General features: G+C 45.0%; 1 protein-coding gene across 1 annotated transcript in view; it reads right to left on the bottom strand.

The window, feature by feature from the left end:
• The window catches only part of JMY (junction mediating and regulatory protein, p53 cofactor), a 133,669-nt gene extending 114,154 nt beyond the window's left edge, over positions 1-19,515 (bottom strand). Inside the window, exon 1 of the mRNA XM_077816306.1 lies at positions 18,332-19,515. Within this exon, the coding sequence (XP_077672432.1) occupies positions 18,332-19,258 (927 nt within the window). The 5' untranslated portion in view covers positions 19,259-19,515. The remainder of the gene's footprint in view (positions 1-18,331) is intronic.
• Between the last annotated feature and the right edge of the window lie 2,107 nt (positions 19,516-21,622).

The raw sequence follows: 21,622 nt of genomic DNA on the forward strand, positions 1-21,622 counted from the left end.
CTCCAGGGAAACAAAACAAAACAAAACAAAAAAAAAGAAGAAGAGGTGCCGACAAAGACGGAGCGAAGAGAGCTGAGCTGCCGCTGGCATGCCACCGAATAATCAAAGGTCCAGGAGCGCTGCTGCCACCGTGCAGGCGGTGCTCCTTCGGCGGCACTCCTCCTGCCACCCAGTCCCAAGGATGGTCGTATATGCACCCCACTTTGGAGACCACTCTACTAGATTAAAGGATGTACAAAATGTGTCCTGGCAAAGATTACACAGCAGCCTATGAAGAACTGCCAGGTCCAGCCATTTACAAGATTCTCTTTTTCAGTGGCTCTTCCATCTCTATTATAGCAACATCACAGTTATAAAAAGATATAACAGCTAAGCCCTGCTGGCCATTTGTAGCATACTATAGACACACTATGAAGGGAAATGGCTGTTTAAAAAAAAGATGCAATGACTGGAAAGAACCAGCTGTCTAGTTTAGAGCCTACCTATGTGGCAATATCTCAGAGATAGGAGTCTGTGAAGACGACAAAACAAAAACAGGATTTTGTAAGCAACTTAGAAAGGACTGACTTTAAAGCTAAGCCCTGCAGGACATTTAATAAAAGAGGGGAAAAAAAGATGATTTAGGAATAAGGGAAGGAAACTAGAGAGGGAGAGACGAAGTAAAGTAGAAAGCAGAGGACAGGAAGCAACACAGCAATAGGTGGAAAGAGAGAAGGAACACCAAGCAACTGAGGCCTTGTCTACACTGGCAAGTTTCTGCACAGTAAAGCAGCTTCTGCAGTGTAACTCCCGCGGTGTACATGTTGGATCATATTAAAGAAATTCTGTATTAAAATCACAAATGAGTTTGATTCCCTATAGTTTAAATTCGAGGGTATTACTAATTAAGAGGTCTCTTGGTTTTTGGTACTGTTTCTCTCCCTCTATGTGTGAAACTTGCAAGCTGCTAATTGCGTTAGTACATTCTAAGACAGAGTCTGTTCTCAAAGCAATTCACAGAGAGAGAGACTCAAAGCAATATTCTGTAACAACAGAAACAGCACCCAGAGACTCCCCGCCCTTTTGTTGTATTAACAATTGTGATTAAAATAGAGATAGAGGATGTATGTGGATGGATGCTTGACGTGGATAATAAGTGAATGATCAGGGAGGTGCCAGCCTATGAATCCAGTGTCCATCGGCTGAAGAAGACGTCAAGTGGAAATAACCAGAGGACCCCCGGAGGGCAGACTGGAATCCACCCAACAGCCTCGAGAATGGGAGAACCAAAGAACAAGATAACACATGGCAGCACGGAGCCGTCAGGAATGTGCCATCTGCTGATTGATTCAGCAACAGCATGATGAAGCAATTCCCACAGACAGGAATAGGAAGAAATTCCTATAAAAATGGATTCTAGAAAGTGAGAATTTTGGGGTCCAATTCTGCAACCCAACTTCCAGGAGCATCAGACAAAGCCCTGCTCCCTCCTCATGTCCAGGCCACCTGGCCAGTGGCTTGGCATGAGCAACTCTAAGGCTGGTAACTATGATAACAACCTTGCAGAACCTGTGTGTGTGTGTGTGTTTGTATGAATGAATGTGTGAATAAATACGAGATTGAATGGAATGTTATAGCTATAACTAACTGCTTACTATGATTCTTTCTGTATTCACAATAAATGTGGTATTTTACCTTTAATAAGATCCTGCTGGTTTTTATTTTATTGGTGTAACATACACACTGCCAAGCCATTTAGTGAGCAGAAACTGCGCAGTTGCAGCGCTGTAAAAAAAACACCCCTAGAGGTGTAGATCTTTGTGTGCCGGGGCTACAGCGCTGCAGTGCCAGTGTAGACACGCTGGCTGATTACAGTGCTGCGATTGGCCTCCGGGAGGTGTCCCACAATGCCTCCCCTCGCCTCTCTGGTCATCGGTTTGAACTCTATTGCCCTGTCCTCAGGTGTCCAACCATCAGCCCCACCCCTTAAATTCCTTGGGAATTTTGAAAGTCCCCTTCCTGTTTGCTTGGTGACTCATGCAGTGGTCTCCAAGCATCTTTCCAGGTAACCATGCCTGCTCCATGCACCAGGCGATCCCCTGCTTGGAGCAATGCCGAGCTGCTGGACCTCATCAGAATTTGGGAAGAGGAGGCTGTCCAGTCCCAGCTGCACTCCAGTCACAGGAATTATGATACCTACAGACAGATTTCACGATGCACGACAGAAAGGGGCCATGACTGGGACACACTGCAGTGCAGGGTCAAAGTGAAGGAGCTGCAGAAAGCCTACCACAGGGCACGGGAGACAAACCACCGCTCGGGGGCTGCGCCCACGAGCTGCAGGTTCTACAAAGAGCTGAACGCGATACTCGGTGGCAACCCCACCTCCACTGCAAGGGCCTCTGTGGATACTTAGGTGGCTCGCGTGCCAGTCAAGAATGGACCAACTCAGGAGGAGGAAATCTTGGACAAGGATGTGAAGGGGAAGGGGGACCCAGAGGCAGAGGACAACTCAGAGGTCAGAGATGCATGCTCTTCTCTACCCCGGAGGAGGCTAGCCAGTCACAGCTGTCAGAGCTTGGCAAAGCGCAAACAGGAGAGGCGGCCCCTGGTAAGTGGATTTGATTCTGGGAATCGCTGAAGCAAGTTGTTGGGGGTAGGATGGTTGGAGAAAGCAGGCTTGTATCTGTATGATGCGCGTACCACCACATGCCTAGTCTGAGTGGCAGAACAGGGCATTGATGGACTCCCTCACTTCACAGGAATCTGCCTCAGAGATCTCCATGGAACTCTCAGAGATACTGGGCAATCCACTGCCGCAGGTTCTTTGGCAGAGCTGCTTTGTTTCTTGCCCCATTAAGGGTAACTTTCCCGTGCCACTCTGCCGTCACTGGGGAGGGGACCATTGTTGCACACAAGCGAGCTGCATAAGGGCCAGGGTGGAAGCTGCAGCCTTGGAGAAGGCCCTCCCTTGATTCTCTGCTTACCCTCAGCAGTGAGATATCTTCCATAACGAACACAGCCTGCGGAAAATGTGGGTACAGGAATGATTATAAAGCCCCCCCCTAAAGTGCTGGCTCTCCCCAAGAGGCATGTGCCCAGTGTACAGTATGGTTCTGGAACACTGATTTCCCCTGCCCCTGCAGTTACTCACCATTTTGGGGGTCTTGTGGCTCATGTGTGCTTGCCTAGGGTCAGCCAGTTAGTGACAGATATGTAAATAGTGGCTGTGTTCTAAATCACTGAATCAGTGGTCTGTGTGTTGCAAAAAATACTGCTTCTGTAAAATGTTGCATTTTGGCTTCACAGATTATCACCTCGGAAGCCCAGCCACCCTCTTTGTTATCGGCAGCTGAACGGCTGCACAAAATTAGAAAGCAGCCACGAAGAACTAAAGAGGACTTTCTGTGTGACGTCATGGTGCACTCCGCAGCCAAAAAACAAGAACTAAAGCAGTGGCAGGACAGCGAGAAGAGGGACCGAAAGAAGAACGTGGCGCACCAGAACGAAGCCATGGAGCGCCAAGCAGACACGTTTCAAGCACTACTAGCACTGCAAACCAAGCAGCTCCATGCCCGCCCTTCCCTGCAGCCACTGTCGCAAAACCCTTTCCCATGCACCCCCTAGACACCACCAACCAACTCCTATCAACCTCCTGGCTCCAGTCTGTACCCACTGCATTCCACTCCTCCCCCATCACAGTCCAGCCCTGTGGACTCCCAGTACCCACTGCACTCGACACCCATCCCTCTATAGTTGAGTCCTGCTGAAGTTCAGTACCCGCTGCACTGTACTCCAAAGGACAAGGTTGCATAGGATATCTGGACATACACAAATCTAACCATCCTGGACTGCACCTCCTCCTGGGACCCTCCCTTCCCCCACAGTGCTGATGTGGTTTTTGTTTCTCTCTCCTCCGGTTGTTGTTTTTTAATAAAAGAATTGTTTTGGTTTGAAAGCAATCTGCAGTCCATTAATTGAAAGCAAACAGAGCCCTGCAAAGCAACAGGCAATTTTCTTAAACTTTCATAGTGCATCGTCTGCACCAATCACAATCACCTCCTAGCATTACAAGCATTGCACTCCCGAACATAGCAACAAATATTAGTGGCTTTCAGCTTCAAACTGCTGCCTCAAATCATCCCCAATCCTTATGGCCCTGCGCTGCACCCCTCTAATAGCCCTGGTTTCTGCCTGTTCAAATTCAGCCTCCAGGCGCTGAGCCTCAGCAGTACAGCCCTGAGTGAAGCTTCCACCCTTCCCTTCACAAATATTATGGAGTGTACAGCATGTGGCTATAAGCAAAGGAATATTGTCATCGGCCAGGTCCAGCCTCCCATATAGACAGTACCAGCGAGCCTTTAAATGGACAGCAGCACACTCAACAGTCATTCTGCACTTGCTCAGCCTGTTGTTGAACCCGCTTCTTGCTGCTGTCAAGATGCCCTATGTATGGCTTCATAAGCCACAGCATTAAGGGGTAGGCAAGCTCTCCAAGGATCACAACCATAAGGGAAGTCAAAATGCCCATTATCTTCTGGTCCAGAAAGAAAGTCCCTGCTTGCAGCTTCCTGAATAGGCCAGTGTTCCAAAAGATGCGTGCGTCATGCACCTTTCTGGACCAGCCTGCGTTAATGTCTGTGAAACGCACACTGTGATCCACAAGCACCTGGAGAACCATTGAGAAACACCCCTTCCGATTAATGTGCTAGGTGGTGTGGTGCCAAAATTGGAATATACGTGCCATCTATCGCCCCCTGCAGTTAGGGAAGCCCATTTTTGCAAAGCCATCCACAATGTCACACATGTTGCGCAGAGTCACAGTCCTTCAGAGCAGGATGAGATTAATGGCCCTGCACACTTCCATCAACACGACTCCAATGGTCAACTTTCCCACTCCGAACTGGTTAGCGACCGATCGGTAGCAGTCTGGAGTAGCCAGCTTCCACAATGCAATTGCCATGCGCTACTCCAGTGACAGGGCAGCTCTCATACTCATGTCCTTGAGCCGCAGGGCTGGGGCGAGCTCATCACACAGTCCCATGAATGTGGTTTTCCTCATCTGAAAGTTCTGCAGTCACTGCTCGTCATCCCAGACGTGCATGACAACGTGCTGGTTTCCCGAGCCCAGAAACGGCGTTCCACTGTGGTCAACGCCTCCATGAATGCCACAAGCAATCTCGTGTCATAGCTACTATGCTTGGCGAGATCCATGTCGAACTCTTCTTGCCTTTGTAGTTTAAGGAATTACTCCACTGCCACTCGTGATGTGCTAGTGAGAGAAAGCAGCATATTGGTCAGCAACGCGGGATCCATTCCTGCAGACCGAAGAGGCAGAGCATACAGTACACAAACCACTGAAAGATGGCACCAAATGCGAATGGAAGCACAGGGATTGCTGGGATGCAAAGCAACGCATCACAGGGCATTGGGACAGAATCCAGGATGCCCTGCAACCTCCTCCACCTTTCCACACAACTCTTAGCAGCAGAAGAGGAAGAGATGCTCTGCAGGATAGCTGCCCAGAGTGCACCACTCCAAATACCGTTGCAAGTGCCACAAGCGTGAACACACTATTGCTCAGGCAGCTGATGGTGTGAACACACAACAGCGGTTTCCCTTCAGTGCTTTCTGAGCGGCACTGTAGCTGCTGGCGATGTAACTCTGCCAGTGTAGACATAGCGAGTGTCCTAATTCTGGTCCTGAGCCAAAAAAGTGTATATTACATAGACATCCACCCCCTCTATATTCAGGCACACTAAGGTGATCCAACTGCACGTGCCTAGATTAGTATCACTATAAAAAAAACTTCAGCATATTTATTATGACCAGAACCTAGGAGCATGAACAACTCAAACTTTGACACTGAATACTAAATAATTAAAATTGATCTAAGGTCAGTAATAAAGTCCCCAGTGCACAAATATCAAGATGCTCCCCACTCACAGTCTACACAGTTAAATAACCTGCTTTGATAGTATATTACTGCTGTGTAAGCAGCTCATCTTTTTCCCCAGGCATTTGAAAAGAGGTCAGAATAGTGAGGGGGAATTACTGAAGAAGGAAAGTGATTTTGGTTTTTAAAACTTTCTGGCTCACTAGTTACAGACCATACTGAATGGTATTGCTGCATTTTTGTTACATTAGTGTTCCTTTTAATGTGGGATTTTTAAATTGGAGCCCAGAGTCTTTGAGTAGGTACCCTTTTTTTCAGTGTACGTATAAAGCCCTTTTTTTCCTTTGGGATACGTATGGTATTACGCACATTCTATTGTTTTTTAGATTAAAATAGTACCCATGATTATCTTTAGTAAAAGCAATAAAGAAATAAAGGATTTCTTTTTTTCAAAGTCCATCCACAGAAGCACCATATATAAATGAGACTTGGTGGGATAACTCACATGACTGGAGTACTGTCATGGATGGTTATAAACTGTTCAGGAAGGACAGGCAGGGCAGAAAAGGTGGGGGAATAGCACTGTATGTAAGGGAGCAGTATGACTGCTCAGAGCTCCGGTACGAAACTGTAGAAAAACCTGAGTGTCTCTGGATTAAGTTTAGAAGTGTGTGCAACAAGAGTGATGTAGTGGTGGGAGTCTGCTATAGACCACCGGACCAGGGGGATGAGGTAGATGAGGCTTTCTTCTGGCAGCTCACGGAAGCTACTAGATCGCATGCCCTGATTCTCATGGGTGACTTTAATTTTCCTGATATCTGCTGGGAGAGCAATACTGCGGTGCATAGACAATCCAGGAAGTTTTTGGAAAGCGTAGGGGACAATTTCCTGGTGCAAGTGCTAGAGGAGCCAACTAGGGGGGGCGCTTTTCTTGACCTGCTGCTCACAAACCAGGTAGAATTAGTGGGGGAAGCAAAAGTGGATGGGAATCTGGGAGGCACTGACCATGAGTTGGTTGAGTTCAGGATCCTGACGCAGGGAAGAAAGGTAAGCAGCAGGATACGGACCCTGGACTTCAGGAAAGCAGACTTCGACTCCCTCAGGGAACGGATGGCCAGGATCCCCTGGGGGACTAACTTGAAGGGGAAAGGAGTCCAGGAGAGCTGGCTGTATTTCAAGGAATCCCTGTTGAGGTTACAGGGACAAACCATCCCGATGAGTCGAAAGAATAGTAAATATGGCAGGCGACCGGCTTGGCTTAACGGTGAAATCCTTGCGGATCTTAAACATAAAAAAGAAGCTTACAAGAAGTGGAAGGTTGGACATATGACCAGGGAAGAGTATAAAAATATTGCTCGGGCATGTAGGAATGAAATCAGGAGGGCCAAATCGCACCTGGAGCTGCAGCTAGCGAGAGATGTCAAGAGTAACAAGAAGGGTTTCTTCAGGTATGTTGGCAACAAGAAGAAAGCCAAGGAAAGTGTGGGACCCTTACTGAATAAGGGAGGCAACCTAGTGACAGAGGATGTGGAAAAAGCTAATGTACTCAATGCTTTTTTTGCCTCTGTTTTCACTAACAAGGTCAGCTCCCAGACTGCTACGCTGGGCATCACAAAATGGGGAAGAGATGGCCAGCCCTCTGTGGAGATAGAGGTGGTTAGGGACTATTTAGAAAAGCTGGACGTGCACAAGTCCATGGGGCCGGACGAGTTGCATCCGAGAGTGCTGAAGGAATTGGCGGCTGTGATTGCAGAGCCATTGGCCATTATCTTTGAAAACTCGTGGCGAACCGGGGAAGTCCCGGATGACTGGAAAAAGGCTAATGTAGTGCCAATCTTTAAAAAAGGGAAGAAGGAGGATCCTGGGAACTACAGGCCAGTCAGCCTCACCTCAGTCCCTGGAAAAATCATGGAGCAGGTCCTCAAAGAATCAATCTTGAAGTACTTGCATGAGAGGAAAGTGATCAGGAACAGCCAGCATGGATTCACCAAGGGAAGGTCATGCCTGACTAATCTAATCGCCTTTTATCATGAGATTACTGGTTCTGTGGATGAAGGGAAAGCAGTGGATGTATTGTTTCTTGACTTTAGCAAAGCTTTTGACACGGTCTCCCACAGTATTCTTGTCAGCAAGTTAAGGAAGTATGGGCTGGATGAATGCACTATAGGGTGGGTAGAAAGCTGGCTAGATTGTCGGGCTCAACGGGTAGTGATCAATGGCTCCATGTCTAGTTGGCAGCCGGTGTCAAGTGGAGTGCCCCAGGGGTCGGTCCTGGGGCCGGTTTTGTTCAATATCTTCATAAATGATCTGGAGGATGGTGTGGATTGCACTCTCAGCAAATTTGCGGACGATACTAAACTGGGAGGAGTGGTAGATACGCTGGAGGGGAGGGATAGGATACAGAAGGACCTAGACAAATTGGAGGATTGGGCCAAAAGAAATCTGATGAGGTTCAATAAGGATAAGTGCAGGGTCCTGCACTTACGACGGAAGAATCCAATGCACCGCTACAGACTAGGGACCGAATGGCTAGGCAGCAGTTCTGCGGAAAAGGACCTAGGGGTGACAGTGGACGAGAAGCTGGATATGAGTCAGCAGTGTGCCCTTGTTGCCAAGAAGGCCAATGGCATTTTGGGATGTATACGTAGGGGCATAGCGAGCAGATCGAGGGACGTGATCGTCCCCCTCTATTCGACATTGGTGAGGCCTCATCTGGAGTACTGTGTCCAGTTTTGGGCCCCACACTACAAGAAGGATGTGGATAAATTGGAGAGAGTCCAACGAAGGGCAACAAAAATGATTAGGGGTCTAGAACACATGACTTATGAGGAGAGGCTGAGGGAGCTGGGATTGTTTAGCCTGCAGAAGAGAAGAATGAGAGGGGATTTGATAGCTGCTTTCAACTACCTGAAAGGGGGTTCCAAAGAGGATGGCTCTAGACTGTTCTCAATGGTAGCAGATGACAGAACGAGGAGTAATGGCCTCAAGTTGCAGTGGGGGAGGTTTAGATTGGATATTAGGAAAAACTTTTTCACTAAGAGGGTGGTGAAACACTGGAATGCGTTACCTAGGGAGGTGGTGGAATCTCCTTCCTTGGAAGTTTTTAAGGTCAGGCTTGACAAAGCCCTGGCTGGGATGATTTAACTGGGAATTGGTCCTGCTTCGAGCAGGGGGTTGGACTAGATGACCTTCAGGGGTCCCTTCCAACCCTGATATTCTATGATTCTATGATTCTATGAAATGTTAAACATTTTTTAATATTTTTTACATGTATGCAACATTGTCCAGTTTTCTATGAATCTTTGTTAGAGAAAAGGGCTTATCTACACGTACAGTGCTCCAGCAACGCAGCTGCACCGCTGTAGCGAAGACACTGCTATGCTGATGGGAGAGCTTCTCCTGTCAGTGTAGTTAATCAGCCTCCACGAGAGGTGGTAGCTAGGTCGACGGGAGAAGCTCTGCCATTGACATACCGCTGTCCACATCGGCGGTTAGGTCGGTGTAACTACATTGCTCAGGGGTGTGGATTTTACATACCCTTGAGCAACACAGTTATACTGATGTAAGTTTGTAGTGTAGACCTGGCCCAAGTACCCTACAATGCTTGGGAACAAGAAAGCAACAGTTCAGAGCAGCAAGCCAGAACTCCAATTAACCTATGGTCACAAGCCTCCCAAAGCACGAGGATTTCTAAGCATAAGTCAATTTTAGAGGTTTGAATCTGGGAAAGTGTTCTTTCAAAGATGTATTCATCTATTACAAATGAAGTGCCTAAAACTATTAATTTTGTACACTTTTAAAGAAGCTCATTCTTGTGTTGTTTTCCCCAACACGCTACTTTGTCAGCGGAAAGCAAAATCACATTTACAAGAACCCTAACCGCTGAGAAAAGATAGGATATTACTGCTTCAAAGACCAAAATTGTTTCAAATTTGTTTCTGCCCACAAAACAAAAGTAAAAGAGAAGAGCTGAAATGTAAAGACAACAAAATGTAGGAAGGGAAGGCAAAATGGTGAAACTTTTTTTTTTTTTAAAAAACAACAAAAGACTGCTACTTAAAAGGACAAAATAATTCCAGCAGAACTTCAGAAGTTTTACTTAAAGCTCAAGAATTCTTTATAATATTCCCTTAGAGTAAGCTCTATATCTCCCTCAGTCAAACTTTTCCATGCCTTCAAGTTAATATCTCACTCTCAACATTAAAATGTTTTAGTTTAATTGATAACATTTTAAGGCACATGCATACACCTTGTACATAACACATTAATCTTTAAACAAAATACACTTGATATTTCAGAAGTGCAGAGATCTTCATTTTGAAAAAGAAAGAAGTGTTGATGCGTTTGCATTTTTAGTTTGCAAGATGGGAAAGTTACTCCATTGTTATTTCTATTTATCTACGATATCATCACAGTACCTTCAATGCTGTGTTACACAACTGCAGGATGAGTCAGGTGGAAAACTAGATCTTAAGAGTTTTGACTCTAAGGCACTTGTAAGCTTTGAGTAGTCCATGATAAACTGAAAAAAAATGCCAATGGGCCCGTATGCAGACAGCAACTCTAACTTAGACTAAAGCTTTGTCTACACTGCCACTTTACAGCGATGCAACTTTCTCGCTCAGGGGTGTGAAAAAACACCCTCTGAGCGCTGCAAGTTTCAGCACTGTAACGTGGCAGTGTAGACAGTGCACCAGCGCAGGGAGCTGTGTTCCCAATGCTGGTAGCTACTCTCCTCCTGGAGGTGGCTTTTTTATAGTGTTGGGAGAGCTCTCTCCCAGGGCTGGTGCTGCGACTACACAGCCATGTTAAAGCACTGCTGCGGCAGCGCTTTAACGTTGCTAGTGAAAACATGCCCTACGTGAAAAAGACAGCTGAGTAAGGACAACTCTGGAAAAAAATCCTCTCTGGATAGGGCTCCCAACTAGGTACTGATCAGTGCACATTATGATTGGTCTTGGAAAGATTAGATTCTTGGTAAATGTTGATTTCATCATATACATAAATCAACAATCAAAATGTACAGATGGCTAAAGAAAACGCTGCTTGAGAATTTAAGGATATTTACTTTGTATGTCTGACATATGATGTTGACAATTTGTATTTTAACAATTATACAGTTTTAACTTTTTCAATCTCAAGCTGTCAAATTATTTTATGACTCCTTTCCCACATCTGTGAAAATTTAAATGGATATAAATAAAAAATGCTCAAAAATAAATATTGATATTATCCATCAAAATGTATATAAAATAAAAATCAAATTCTGCCAAACCTAATTACGGTATGGACAACAGAATGAGGCCACTGGTTAATTCCATATAGAATACTGTACCAAAAAACTGGCAGATGTTAACTAAGATACATTATTCACTGTGATGTTTCACCCCATAATGCTTTATGGAAATATGCTTATGAAAGTAAATATGACATAACTTAAATATGTTTTATGCTAGATATGCCATGTAACATCTCTCTGAAAAGGTTATGATCCACTGGATATATTCATCCTATTTGTATGCATGTATCATTTTTGTATTCGAAGTTATGAATATTGGCGATGTACTTGTTTAATTTTAAGTAGCCTCAGTGAAGCAGTTGGTCAGCTTCCTGAGAAAAGACTATTCTCAGTAAGTGTCCAAACAAGAAACACTTAAGCTAACAATGAACTGGGAGATGCCAATCCACATCTGAGCTTTCATGGGAATGTGGCCTGGCTGGTAAGAAACTGAGTCATGCATGGACATGTGACTGCCCATGTGACTCCAAAACTTCATCTGGGAGCTGGATTCTGAATAGGAAAGAGGAGGAGGTCTCCACCCACAAAAGAAAGTTTATGTAAGCCCGTGGGAGACCCCTCCATTTTGTCTTCAGCTGGCTCAAGAGAAAGCCTCTCCACCCCACAGGATACCTGAAAGAAACTGGAACAAAGGAGAGTAACCAGAGGGGTGTGAGTGATTGCTGGATCCAGACTAGAAGGAGGCTAGTCTGTAAAAGAAGCTTACTGGAACATTTCTGAGGGTGAGATTTCATTAGTAATCACTTCCTTACTGTATTAGGGTTAGACTTGCATGTTTTATTTTATTTTGCTTTGTAATTCACTTTGTTCTGTCTGTTATTACTTGGAACCACTTAAATCTTATTTTTTGTATTTAATAAAATCACTTTTTACTTATTAATTAACCCAGAGTATGTATTATTACCTGGGAGGGCAAACAGCTGTGCATCTCTATCAGTGTTATAGAGGGCAAACAATTTATGAGTTTATCCTGTAAAAGCTTTATACAGGGTAAAACGGATTTATTTGGGGTTTGGACCCCATTGGAACCTGGGTGTTGGAGACAGGAGCACTTCTCAAGCTGTTTTCAGTTAAGCCTGCAGTTTGTGGAATGTAGTTCAGACCTAGGTCTGTGTTTGTAGCAGGCTAGCATGTCTGGCTCAAACAAGGCAAGGTTCTGAAGTCCCAAGCTGCCACGGAAGACGGGCTCAGAGGTAGTCTCAGCACATTAGTTGGCAGTTCCCAAGGGGTTTTCTGTGATCCAACCCATCACACTCACCTTGAGTGGTTTCACGTTCATTTGTTCAAATATTCAGTGTTGAATCAAGACTGCAGAACAACAATATTGGTTTCTAATAAAACTATCACCAACAAGTATTTGAGATCTATTGTCAATCATCTACATCTGCAATTTTCAAAGTGCTCAATGCTGGCTTTATTCTGCTCCCTTTTATTTCAACTGAAAAAAAAAAAATACCACCCTATTAACTGATGACTACCACCACAGAAAGTCATATAAAAGGTTCAGAATAATGAATAAAGAAGCCAAGATTTGAAGTCTCTGAATTTCAAATCAATTTCAAATCAAAGAGAAGTATAAAACAAAAAGTATGCTTTATTCCTCTTACAAGAAGTCTTGCAAATCTTTCAGATTTAACCATTACAGTTCCTAGACAGGATTTATCTTTACCTTCTGCAGTATTCAATCACAACAATGATTCTATACACAAACTATTTGATAATCCAGAATGGATATAAAAAGGCAATGTTCGACTTTAAACAGCAGGGCACTGAATTATGAGAAGAGACAGAGTGAATGGCTACATATTTAACAGATACATTTATGTCAAAGCTAAATCCAAATTGTTAGTAGCAGTCATAAGAACATAAGAATGGTCATACTGGGTTAGACCAAAGGTCCATCCAGCTCAGTATCCTGTCTACTGACAGTGGCCAATGCCAGAAGCCCCAGAGGAAGTGAACCTAACAGGTAATGATCTAGTGATCTAAGCAGTTTAGTATCATCTGCAAAATTGGCCACCTCGCTGTTTATCCCTTTCTCCAGATCATTTATGAATAGGTTGAATAGGATTGGTCCTAGGACTGACCCTTGGGGAACACCACTAATTACCCCCTCCATTCTGAAAATGTACCATTTATTCCTACCCTTTGTTCCCTTTTAACCAGTTCTCGATCCATGAAAGGATCTTCCCTCTTATCCCATGACTACTTAATTTACGTAAGAGCCTTTGGTGAGGCAACTCGTCAAAGGTTTTCTGGAAATCTAAGTACACTATGTCCACTGGATCCCCCTTGTCCACATGTTTGTTGACCCCCTCAAAGAACTCTAACAGATTAGTAAAACACGATCTGCCTTTACAGAAACCATGTTGACTTTTGCGCAACAATTTATGTTCTTCTGTGTGTCTGACAATTTTATTCTTTACTATTGTTTCAACTAATTTGCCCGGTACGGACGTGAGACTTACCGGTCTGTAAGTTCCATGATCACCTATAGAGCCCTTCTTAAATATTGGCGTTACATGATAGTCAAATAACTATGGTTTAGTTTTTAAGTTACTGGAATTATCATGCAAATACATCACTTTCTCACTATATTGCTATCACTGTAGAACGCTGCCTTTAGCAGAAGCAAAAACATTCAAATGTGCATGAGACAGCATCCGTACAAGTTGTTAACTACTATTTGAATTGTTTTACACCGACGTTGACAAATTAACTCCCACATTGACAGCATCCCTTTGAAGCAACACTGTTAAATCTAATCAACTGCAAAATGTGAAATAATTCACTGACAATATTGTGACTTGACTTTTTGTTTGTTTCTCTCCTCTATGGCCATGTAAAAAGCCAACCACATACAATAGAAATTCACTGACTCTACAAAGAAAACAGTATGACTAACAATATGCACTATTATCAAATACAAGATATATGCAAATAGGGAGGATTTTTTTCAGTGATAGCAAACTTTGTTATTTATATCAATAGTACATAAGACTTGACAGATTTGTTTAAGTCTACCACTTTTAATCAAAAGCAAAATTAAACCAAGAGTTGAAAAATTAAGATTTATAAGACTATCCAGTTGCTCAGTAAAGCGCTCTGCGTATGTACTAAATTGGGGAAGAGATTACAATAAAATCTATTAGCTCCAAAACAGTGGTAAAGTAGCCACAGCAGATAAGAGAATTACATCATTAACTCCTTCTGACTTTAAGCTTTCATTAAAATTGTTCCTAGATCTTAAGGTCATGAAAATAACCTAAATATAAACAGAATGTAAACAAATGAAGAGTGATCTTCCTGCACCTGCAGGTAGACTACTGCAATGTCCCTTCAACTGCTGTTAGTAATTTTACCAAGCAGCAGCAGGATGAAATTAACAAGTTCTAGCCAGTTTCTCAAACACAATTCAGAGCTTTGCCTGCAGCAGTGCAACTGTCAAGAGTCAGTTTCATGTTGCTGAAGTTAAGAAGAGATAGGAGCAGCAGCAGAGAAAAGCAAAGATACTATTCACTGAAGGACCCCATAAAAGAGAAGATGCAGTATGCATGTAGTATAGGCATCTCTCCAGATCCTCCACTTCACAACTGGCTAAGCAGGAGGGAGTAAAGCAAGGCTTAGTCTACTCCAGAAGTTTGCCGGTATAGCTATACAGCAAACCCACTTAGCGTAGATACAGCTTATACCAGCAAAAACACTCTTACTTCTATAGTTAAATGCATTTTTTCACCAAATGAAAAACAAATTATTAAAATAATTTTAAATAGACTTGGCAGAATTTGATTTTTATATAATTTCCATGAATAATATCATTGTTCATATTTAAACCTTTTTTCTGATTTTTATTTAAATGTTCACAGTTGTGGGACATTGGGGGAGGAGGTCAGACAATTATTTAATGACATAATGAGATTCAAGAAGTAAAAGCTTTATAGTTTAAAACAAATTATCACATCAAAATATACAAAGGAAATATTCTTAGAACTCTAAAGCTCTCAAGCAGCATGTTTCTTATTTTGTCTCACTGTACATTTCAATGATCATCCAGGGAAATTATTTTTTCAGCAGTTTATGTGAAATTGACATTTATTGACATTAACCGATAAAAATCAAATCCTTACAATGCTGATTATATCTTTCCTGTACAACTATTTTTGTCTTCCTTATTTTGGATCTTTGTTGCACAACAGAGTCACTGCAAGTGGAGAGAAATGCTTATGGTATATTAAAACTTCACAGTTCAGGAAAAGAAAGATGCCTAGTACTAACAGCACCAATTATTAACTGCTGTAAAGATCAATTAGATCTTGTGGCACTTATGAAAAGCAACAGATGGCGAAGAGTGGGACACTACAACAATGAAGACAAAGGGGATGTTTTTTGCTCAGATTGCTTCACCCCATACTCCCTTCAAATTAATAGAATTTACACCTATGGATATTACAAGTATTTTAGAAAAAATAAAATAGCATCTTAAAGTGCACAATGGAATTTATCTTATGAAAAGTTACATGAAAAAATGTAAGGCTTAAAAATGTTTTAAGATGTTAAGTACTGTTTGAAATCTTTTGTACACTAACCAAAACCATCTACATTTACCAGGTTTCATAACACACACACCATGCCCAATGCTGAGAACACTCAGCATTGCCCCTCAAAGCACTCATAGCCATACAAAACTGCAGAAATCTAATATTCCTATCCAATGATAAGTAGATTTCAAGTACAGATGGAAAAGGCAAGTTGAAAGAGAATATATGAAATGTGATCCTCCAGGTTTACATTTCAGAGGAAGAGCCAAGCCTGTCTCCAAAGCATAGAAAACTTCTATCTTCAGAATTACCTATTAACAAATATTGGATACCCCATCATCTATTCCTTTTTTTTCTTAAAATTACAAAGCCAAATGATATAAACTATTTGTTTAAAATGAAGCTATTACCAAGCAAGCTGCTTCAACAGGTACGGATGCAGAAACCTGAGAGCCAAAAGTGAAAGAGCAGATCAACCAGTTGGTCTCCTTTCTTAAACAAGAAGCACTTTTTAATTAAAGATGGATTGATTTACACAATAGGCACTGACAGAGATACAACTGTACAGACATTAGGTATACAATTAGTTCAGTTACCATGGAAAGGAAAGATTGTACTGTGGTCAAATACACACATGCTGCCATGCCATTTTGTCTGCAACAAATTATACACATTCATCAAGAATGCAAGACCTTGATAGCACCCGAATCTGACAGAAGACTGCTTATTCGGCTGCCTAATTTCTTCTTTTTTTCTGCCTATGATTCTGGTGGAGAAGCAGCGTACATGGAGACTCATCAGGACCCAGATAACTGTAGGGCAGCGACACTGAACCAATGGCTCTATCACCAAATAAGGTTCAAGGCCTTACACATAGCTCTCAGAGGCCACTGGTCTCATAGGCACCTCTTTTGTACTACACAGTGCCATACAAAAAGAGTGCTAGGCAAATGGCCAAGAGTCTCTAGGCTGCTTCTTATTCCTCTCTTGCAGACAAGAAAGTCAAATGAGAAAAGGAGTACTGGGCCAAATTCATCAGTGACATATCACCAATTAAGTTAATACCAAGGATGAATTTGGCCCTTGTGGTAAGAATGCCACAAAAATCACAATTATGAATTCTGACAGCCTTGTAATGAGGTGTCAATGCATGAAAATGCTGCATTGTAGTGAAAGTCATGACTCAACATCATGGCATGATCCTCAGAATGAACATGTTGTGGATCTCCATGACTCCATTCACTGGGTGAAAGCTGGATCTACCCTGAATCCTGATTATTTATGGACCCAAGACCCTAAACTGTACGGTCAGAAGAGAACAAATCTAGCTACCGCCACAAAAATAAATCCAGACCTCCACAAATCTGAGCATCACTGCAACAAAAACCCAGATCCAGCAATTGGATCCTGTAGGATCTATCCTATTTTGGCCATCACCCAAATTCTATGACATGAATGAAGTATGGCTGCTCCTATGGCACTAAAAGTTCAGACCCCATTGCATGCCAGCACTTGATGTTAGCTAAAACCTAGATCTGGCATCTGGAGCTTGGCAGCTTTTTGGCCAACACTGTACAAACCTAAATAAAAAACAGTCTAACACTGGAAAAATCTGGATCCTGATGCATCTCAGCCCAATAGCACTGGAGAAACAAAATCTTGTACCTGGATCCTGGTATTTTTAACTCCAGTCCCCCAAATGCTACCCTCTAAACAAAACAAAAATAGCAGGTCCCAGTGGACTATAAAAAAAAATAAATTAAAAATGTAGACCCTTTTGCAAACTGGCACAACAGCAACACAAAGTATCACAGAATCATAGAATATCAGGGTTGGAAGGGACCTCAGGAGGTCATCTAGTCCAACCCCCTGCGCAAAGCAGGACCAATCCCCAATTTCTGCCCCAGATCCCTAAACAGCCCCCTCAAGAATTGAACTCACAACCCTGGGTTTAGCAGGCCAATGCTCAAACCACTGAGCTATCCCTCCCCGCTAAAGTAGATTCTTCTTGAACCAGGTCTTTTTTAAATCCCAAAATTCTTCTAGCTAAAGAGAATGCAACTCCAATTCTACTGAAAAAAATCGACACACTGCTCACTAGCACTGCAAAGACACATATGCGTACCCAAAATCTGTTGGAGCCTACATTGTTTTTACCTCAAGCTCCCAAACTGTACTGTCAAATTAGACAACACATGTTGCTAATCTCACTCAAACAGAAAAATCCAGACTCCAACACTTCCTGATGCAAGGACAATGCAAAAAACATATATCTGGCATGTGGGTCTTGCCAGATCCAGCAAATTTTTATCCACAAACCTCTAAATTCTACTGTTTAGAATCTAGCTGCTCCTAGGACATCACAGAAGTCTGGCCCCTGACACAATGAGCACTTGAAACAATCCAAATATGGCTCTGGCTCCAGCAAGGTCTAGCCCAGTTTTTCCATCTCTGAAGTTTTACCTTTTGGCTGCACCCAAAGTGAAGTTTTCCTTTTCTACACTGGTTTTCTATTCAACTTGTACAATTGTACGGGTGGTGAGGAGGGTAGCAGAGTTACAGGGAGTGACACAAAGTGGAGGCTAAGCAGAGGGGTCCTAGCTGTGTTGGGGGCCTCACCTCCTGGATGCGTTTGCGGGCACGTTGCAGCACCTCTTCGTAGCCCTTCTGCCGCAGTTCGCTCAGGCTCTCGTAGTATTCTTCAGGGTCGTCGGTCTCGGTGAAGAGCACCTGGGAGAGGATCTTCCACCCGCAGGTGTCTAAGCTATGGCCCAGGTAAACCTGTAGCTGGTAACACAGCGCGTCCATCTCCTGCTCGGACAGCTGCGGGGCCCCGAACAACACAGTCCACATGCTCGAGGGCTCCTCAGGGAAGACGGGCAGGCAGGGCTCTAGCTCCGAGTTCACCGAGCACAGCTGCTGATGCACGGCCCGCAAGTCCTGGAAGGAGAAGAGGCCGGCCCAGCTGCACTCCTCCCCCGGGGAGTCCGCGTCTGCGGCCGGCTCGGTACTTTGCTGGATGGGTCCCGGCAGCAAGAGCAGAGGGGCCGCGGGTTCATCCTTCACCAGCTCCAGCACCTCGATCTCCTCGGCCGCACTTGCTGGGCTCGGCGCCGCCGCCTCCGTGCTGCGCGGCGGCCTCCGGACCGGACTGGCCTTCGTCCGCAGCGGGCTCTTCAGCATCGCCTCTGCCCCGGCCGCGGCGCCCTTCTCAGAGCTCCGGAGCAGCGAGTCCGCTCGGGGATGCGAGGAGCTCCTGGCCGGGCTGGAGTCCGCCCCGCAGGCCGGGGTCCGGCGGGCCGCGGAGACGCCGGCCTGGGCAGGGGCCCGTCGCTCCGGCCCCCCGGGGCTGCCCCGGCGCAACTCCCGCGAGCCGCTGCGCTGCCGCTGAGCAGTCCGGTTGTGGCAGGTGATGGCGAACTTGCCCTCGATCTCGTTCCAGGCCACGATGAACGCGAACTTGTGCTTCTCTCCCTCGAGGAAGGCGTGGGGCCTCACCGCCACCCAGTCCGCCTCCAGCGTCTCCTCCAGAGCGAAGGCGGACATGGTGTCCCGCTACGCGCCCGCGCTAGGCATCCGCATCCACCGCCGGCTCACTGCCCGCCTTCAGCCATCTTGGGGGAGAAGGATGCGCCGGAGCCCGGCCGCGGGGGGGGAAACAGCCGCTCGCGAGCTCGGCCTCCTGCTGCGGCTCGTTGCCCAGCGCGCGCGACGCGGGCTGCGCCGGCCCCGCCTCCCGCCGTGGTAGCGTCCTGCACCGGGCGGGCGCCGCCGCGGACAATACAGCTCCCAGTACAGGTACTTCGCACGATCACGTGGGCAGAAGCAAGCTCTGTTTACAAGCGACGCGGCCGCTGCGGCATCTCAACCCGCCCTAGGGCCCTGTCCCTCCCCCTGGCTACTTGCCGTCCCCACCCCGCCTCCGGCTCCTCTGCTGTGAACGGCTTGGGGCGCAGGCGCCCGCTCCTCCCCTCCCCCACGCTGCCAGACTGAGCTCCCCCTGCTCCACGGGGATGCTCTTCCCGCTCCCCTTCCTCAGCGGTCACCGGTCCGTAGCCTACGTCAGGCTCAACTGAGGGGCGCGAGGAGCCGCACGTGCGCCGTTCAGAGTCACGACGGCCCAACGGCCAAGGGGAGGGGGAGCTGGGGTCGGCTTGTCCTGGGAGCAGGCGCAGGCGCAGTTGGAGGGAAATAAAACAAGAGCAACAGTTCGGGAGAAAAGAGACTGTGCCGGCTGAGGCCTGATCGACACGTTACCCTCCTAATCGCTTCTGTCGGGGATTTAACTGGAGTCTCGCCTTTCCTGCAGCGAGGGGTAATTCGAAGTCAATCCCTTCGCCTGACTCCACAGCTACTGGCTCTGGCGGATGGAATGTCCGGGCGAAAGTGTTATGGGGTGCGGCCACCTCTGGGATAATGGGGAGTAAAGGAGGAGGGTCAATTCCTCCATCTCTGCCAGTTCTGGGGCAGCTCGGCTTTCACTCTTCTTTTTGTCTTTTAACACCCACTGTCTCGCTGGGTCACACGATTTAGCTTCTCTTCCATTTCTTGGCACATCATCCTGTTTTTCCTTGCCACAAATCTGTAATCCCAAAAAAAGGTCAGGGGGTTCTCCCCTCATTGGGGAGTCAAAGGGACAAGCAACTAATCACTAACCCATCCTGCCATTTCACTTTCTCCTCCACTGTCCTAGCTCTCACACAGCCTTTCGTTTCCAAAATTCCTTCCCTTGTTTTTTCAAAAAGGACACACCTAAAATGTATTTTTTCGATTTCAGTCACCCAGCCCAGGAAAGGATTTAATTGGCATTGAAGGACATGTAAATCCCATGTTGCAATAATGAAGCCACATTCACTAATGGCGGGTGGAGTTGGCTTGGGATTTTTTGTACTCTTCACATGCCCCAAATACAGTCTTTCCTGGAGAAATGGGAAAGGGTTTGGTGTTTTATGTAGGTTATCTTATTTCCTTATATTGAATTACTCATTGTGATTCTTGGGCAACTATTACACAAGTTAATAACAAACCCCTGTTACCAGTGACTGAGACAAATAAAGTCTGTTGCTGGTACTCCCTCCCTTCCTCCTGACTAGAAATTGAATAAATGCATACTGCATGACATCGTAAAATCATCAAACTGAGGTGCTGGAATACCTCAAAAGGATAATTTCCAGAGTCAAGGGACCTCCAGCAAGAATGCTCACCTCCATCCTGCCTCATGTCCGTGGAGAGGTAGCAAAAGCACTATGGCAGATAGCAGCCTCTGTGATAGGACTTGGGGATGGAAGCAGTCTTTGAAATAGCCAAGTCTTGGGTAGTTTTATAGATGATATCTTGATGTAAACTGAAAGCACCAAGGCACAGCAATTACGTGCTCATGTTTGCCTGCCCTACTTAAAGGTGGGCAACTTTATTCTGCATTGGTTGAAGCTTCAAGTAATTCCAAATACACAACATACCATATCTAAACTGGACAATTGTACTGTAAGGACCACATCAAAAAAAGAAATAACTAATCACCTGTAATTCTGCTTCTCCTTTGATATCATTTGACTGGATTCCTGCTTTTTGAGTCTCAGTTCCTTAGTATGAGACTGGGTGAAATCTCTAGCTTTCAAAGATTTTTGGCACTGAGAATTCACCCTCATTCTGAGACCTACTGCCAGTGTCATGGTGCCCTTTAGAATGTCCCATTTCACTTCCTGGATGAGCGGGAAACAGAATTCTCCTCAAATTTAAATGTAACAACAATAATAGAAGCCCCAAAATATTTATATGATATGGCAAGACCATTAAGAAAATTAATGAAGTAATTGAAAAATGTTGCCCCCACCCTTTTAGATCTGATGGGAGGTGGTACATGAGTAAGAATCCCTTCTCAAACAAGATTGTGTCAAAGTCAGATTCAGA

This window comes from Eretmochelys imbricata, chromosome 5 (assembly GCF_965152235.1).
Source record: "Eretmochelys imbricata isolate rEreImb1 chromosome 5, rEreImb1.hap1, whole genome shotgun sequence".
Lineage (NCBI taxonomy): Eukaryota > Metazoa > Chordata > Testudines > Cheloniidae > Eretmochelys > Eretmochelys imbricata.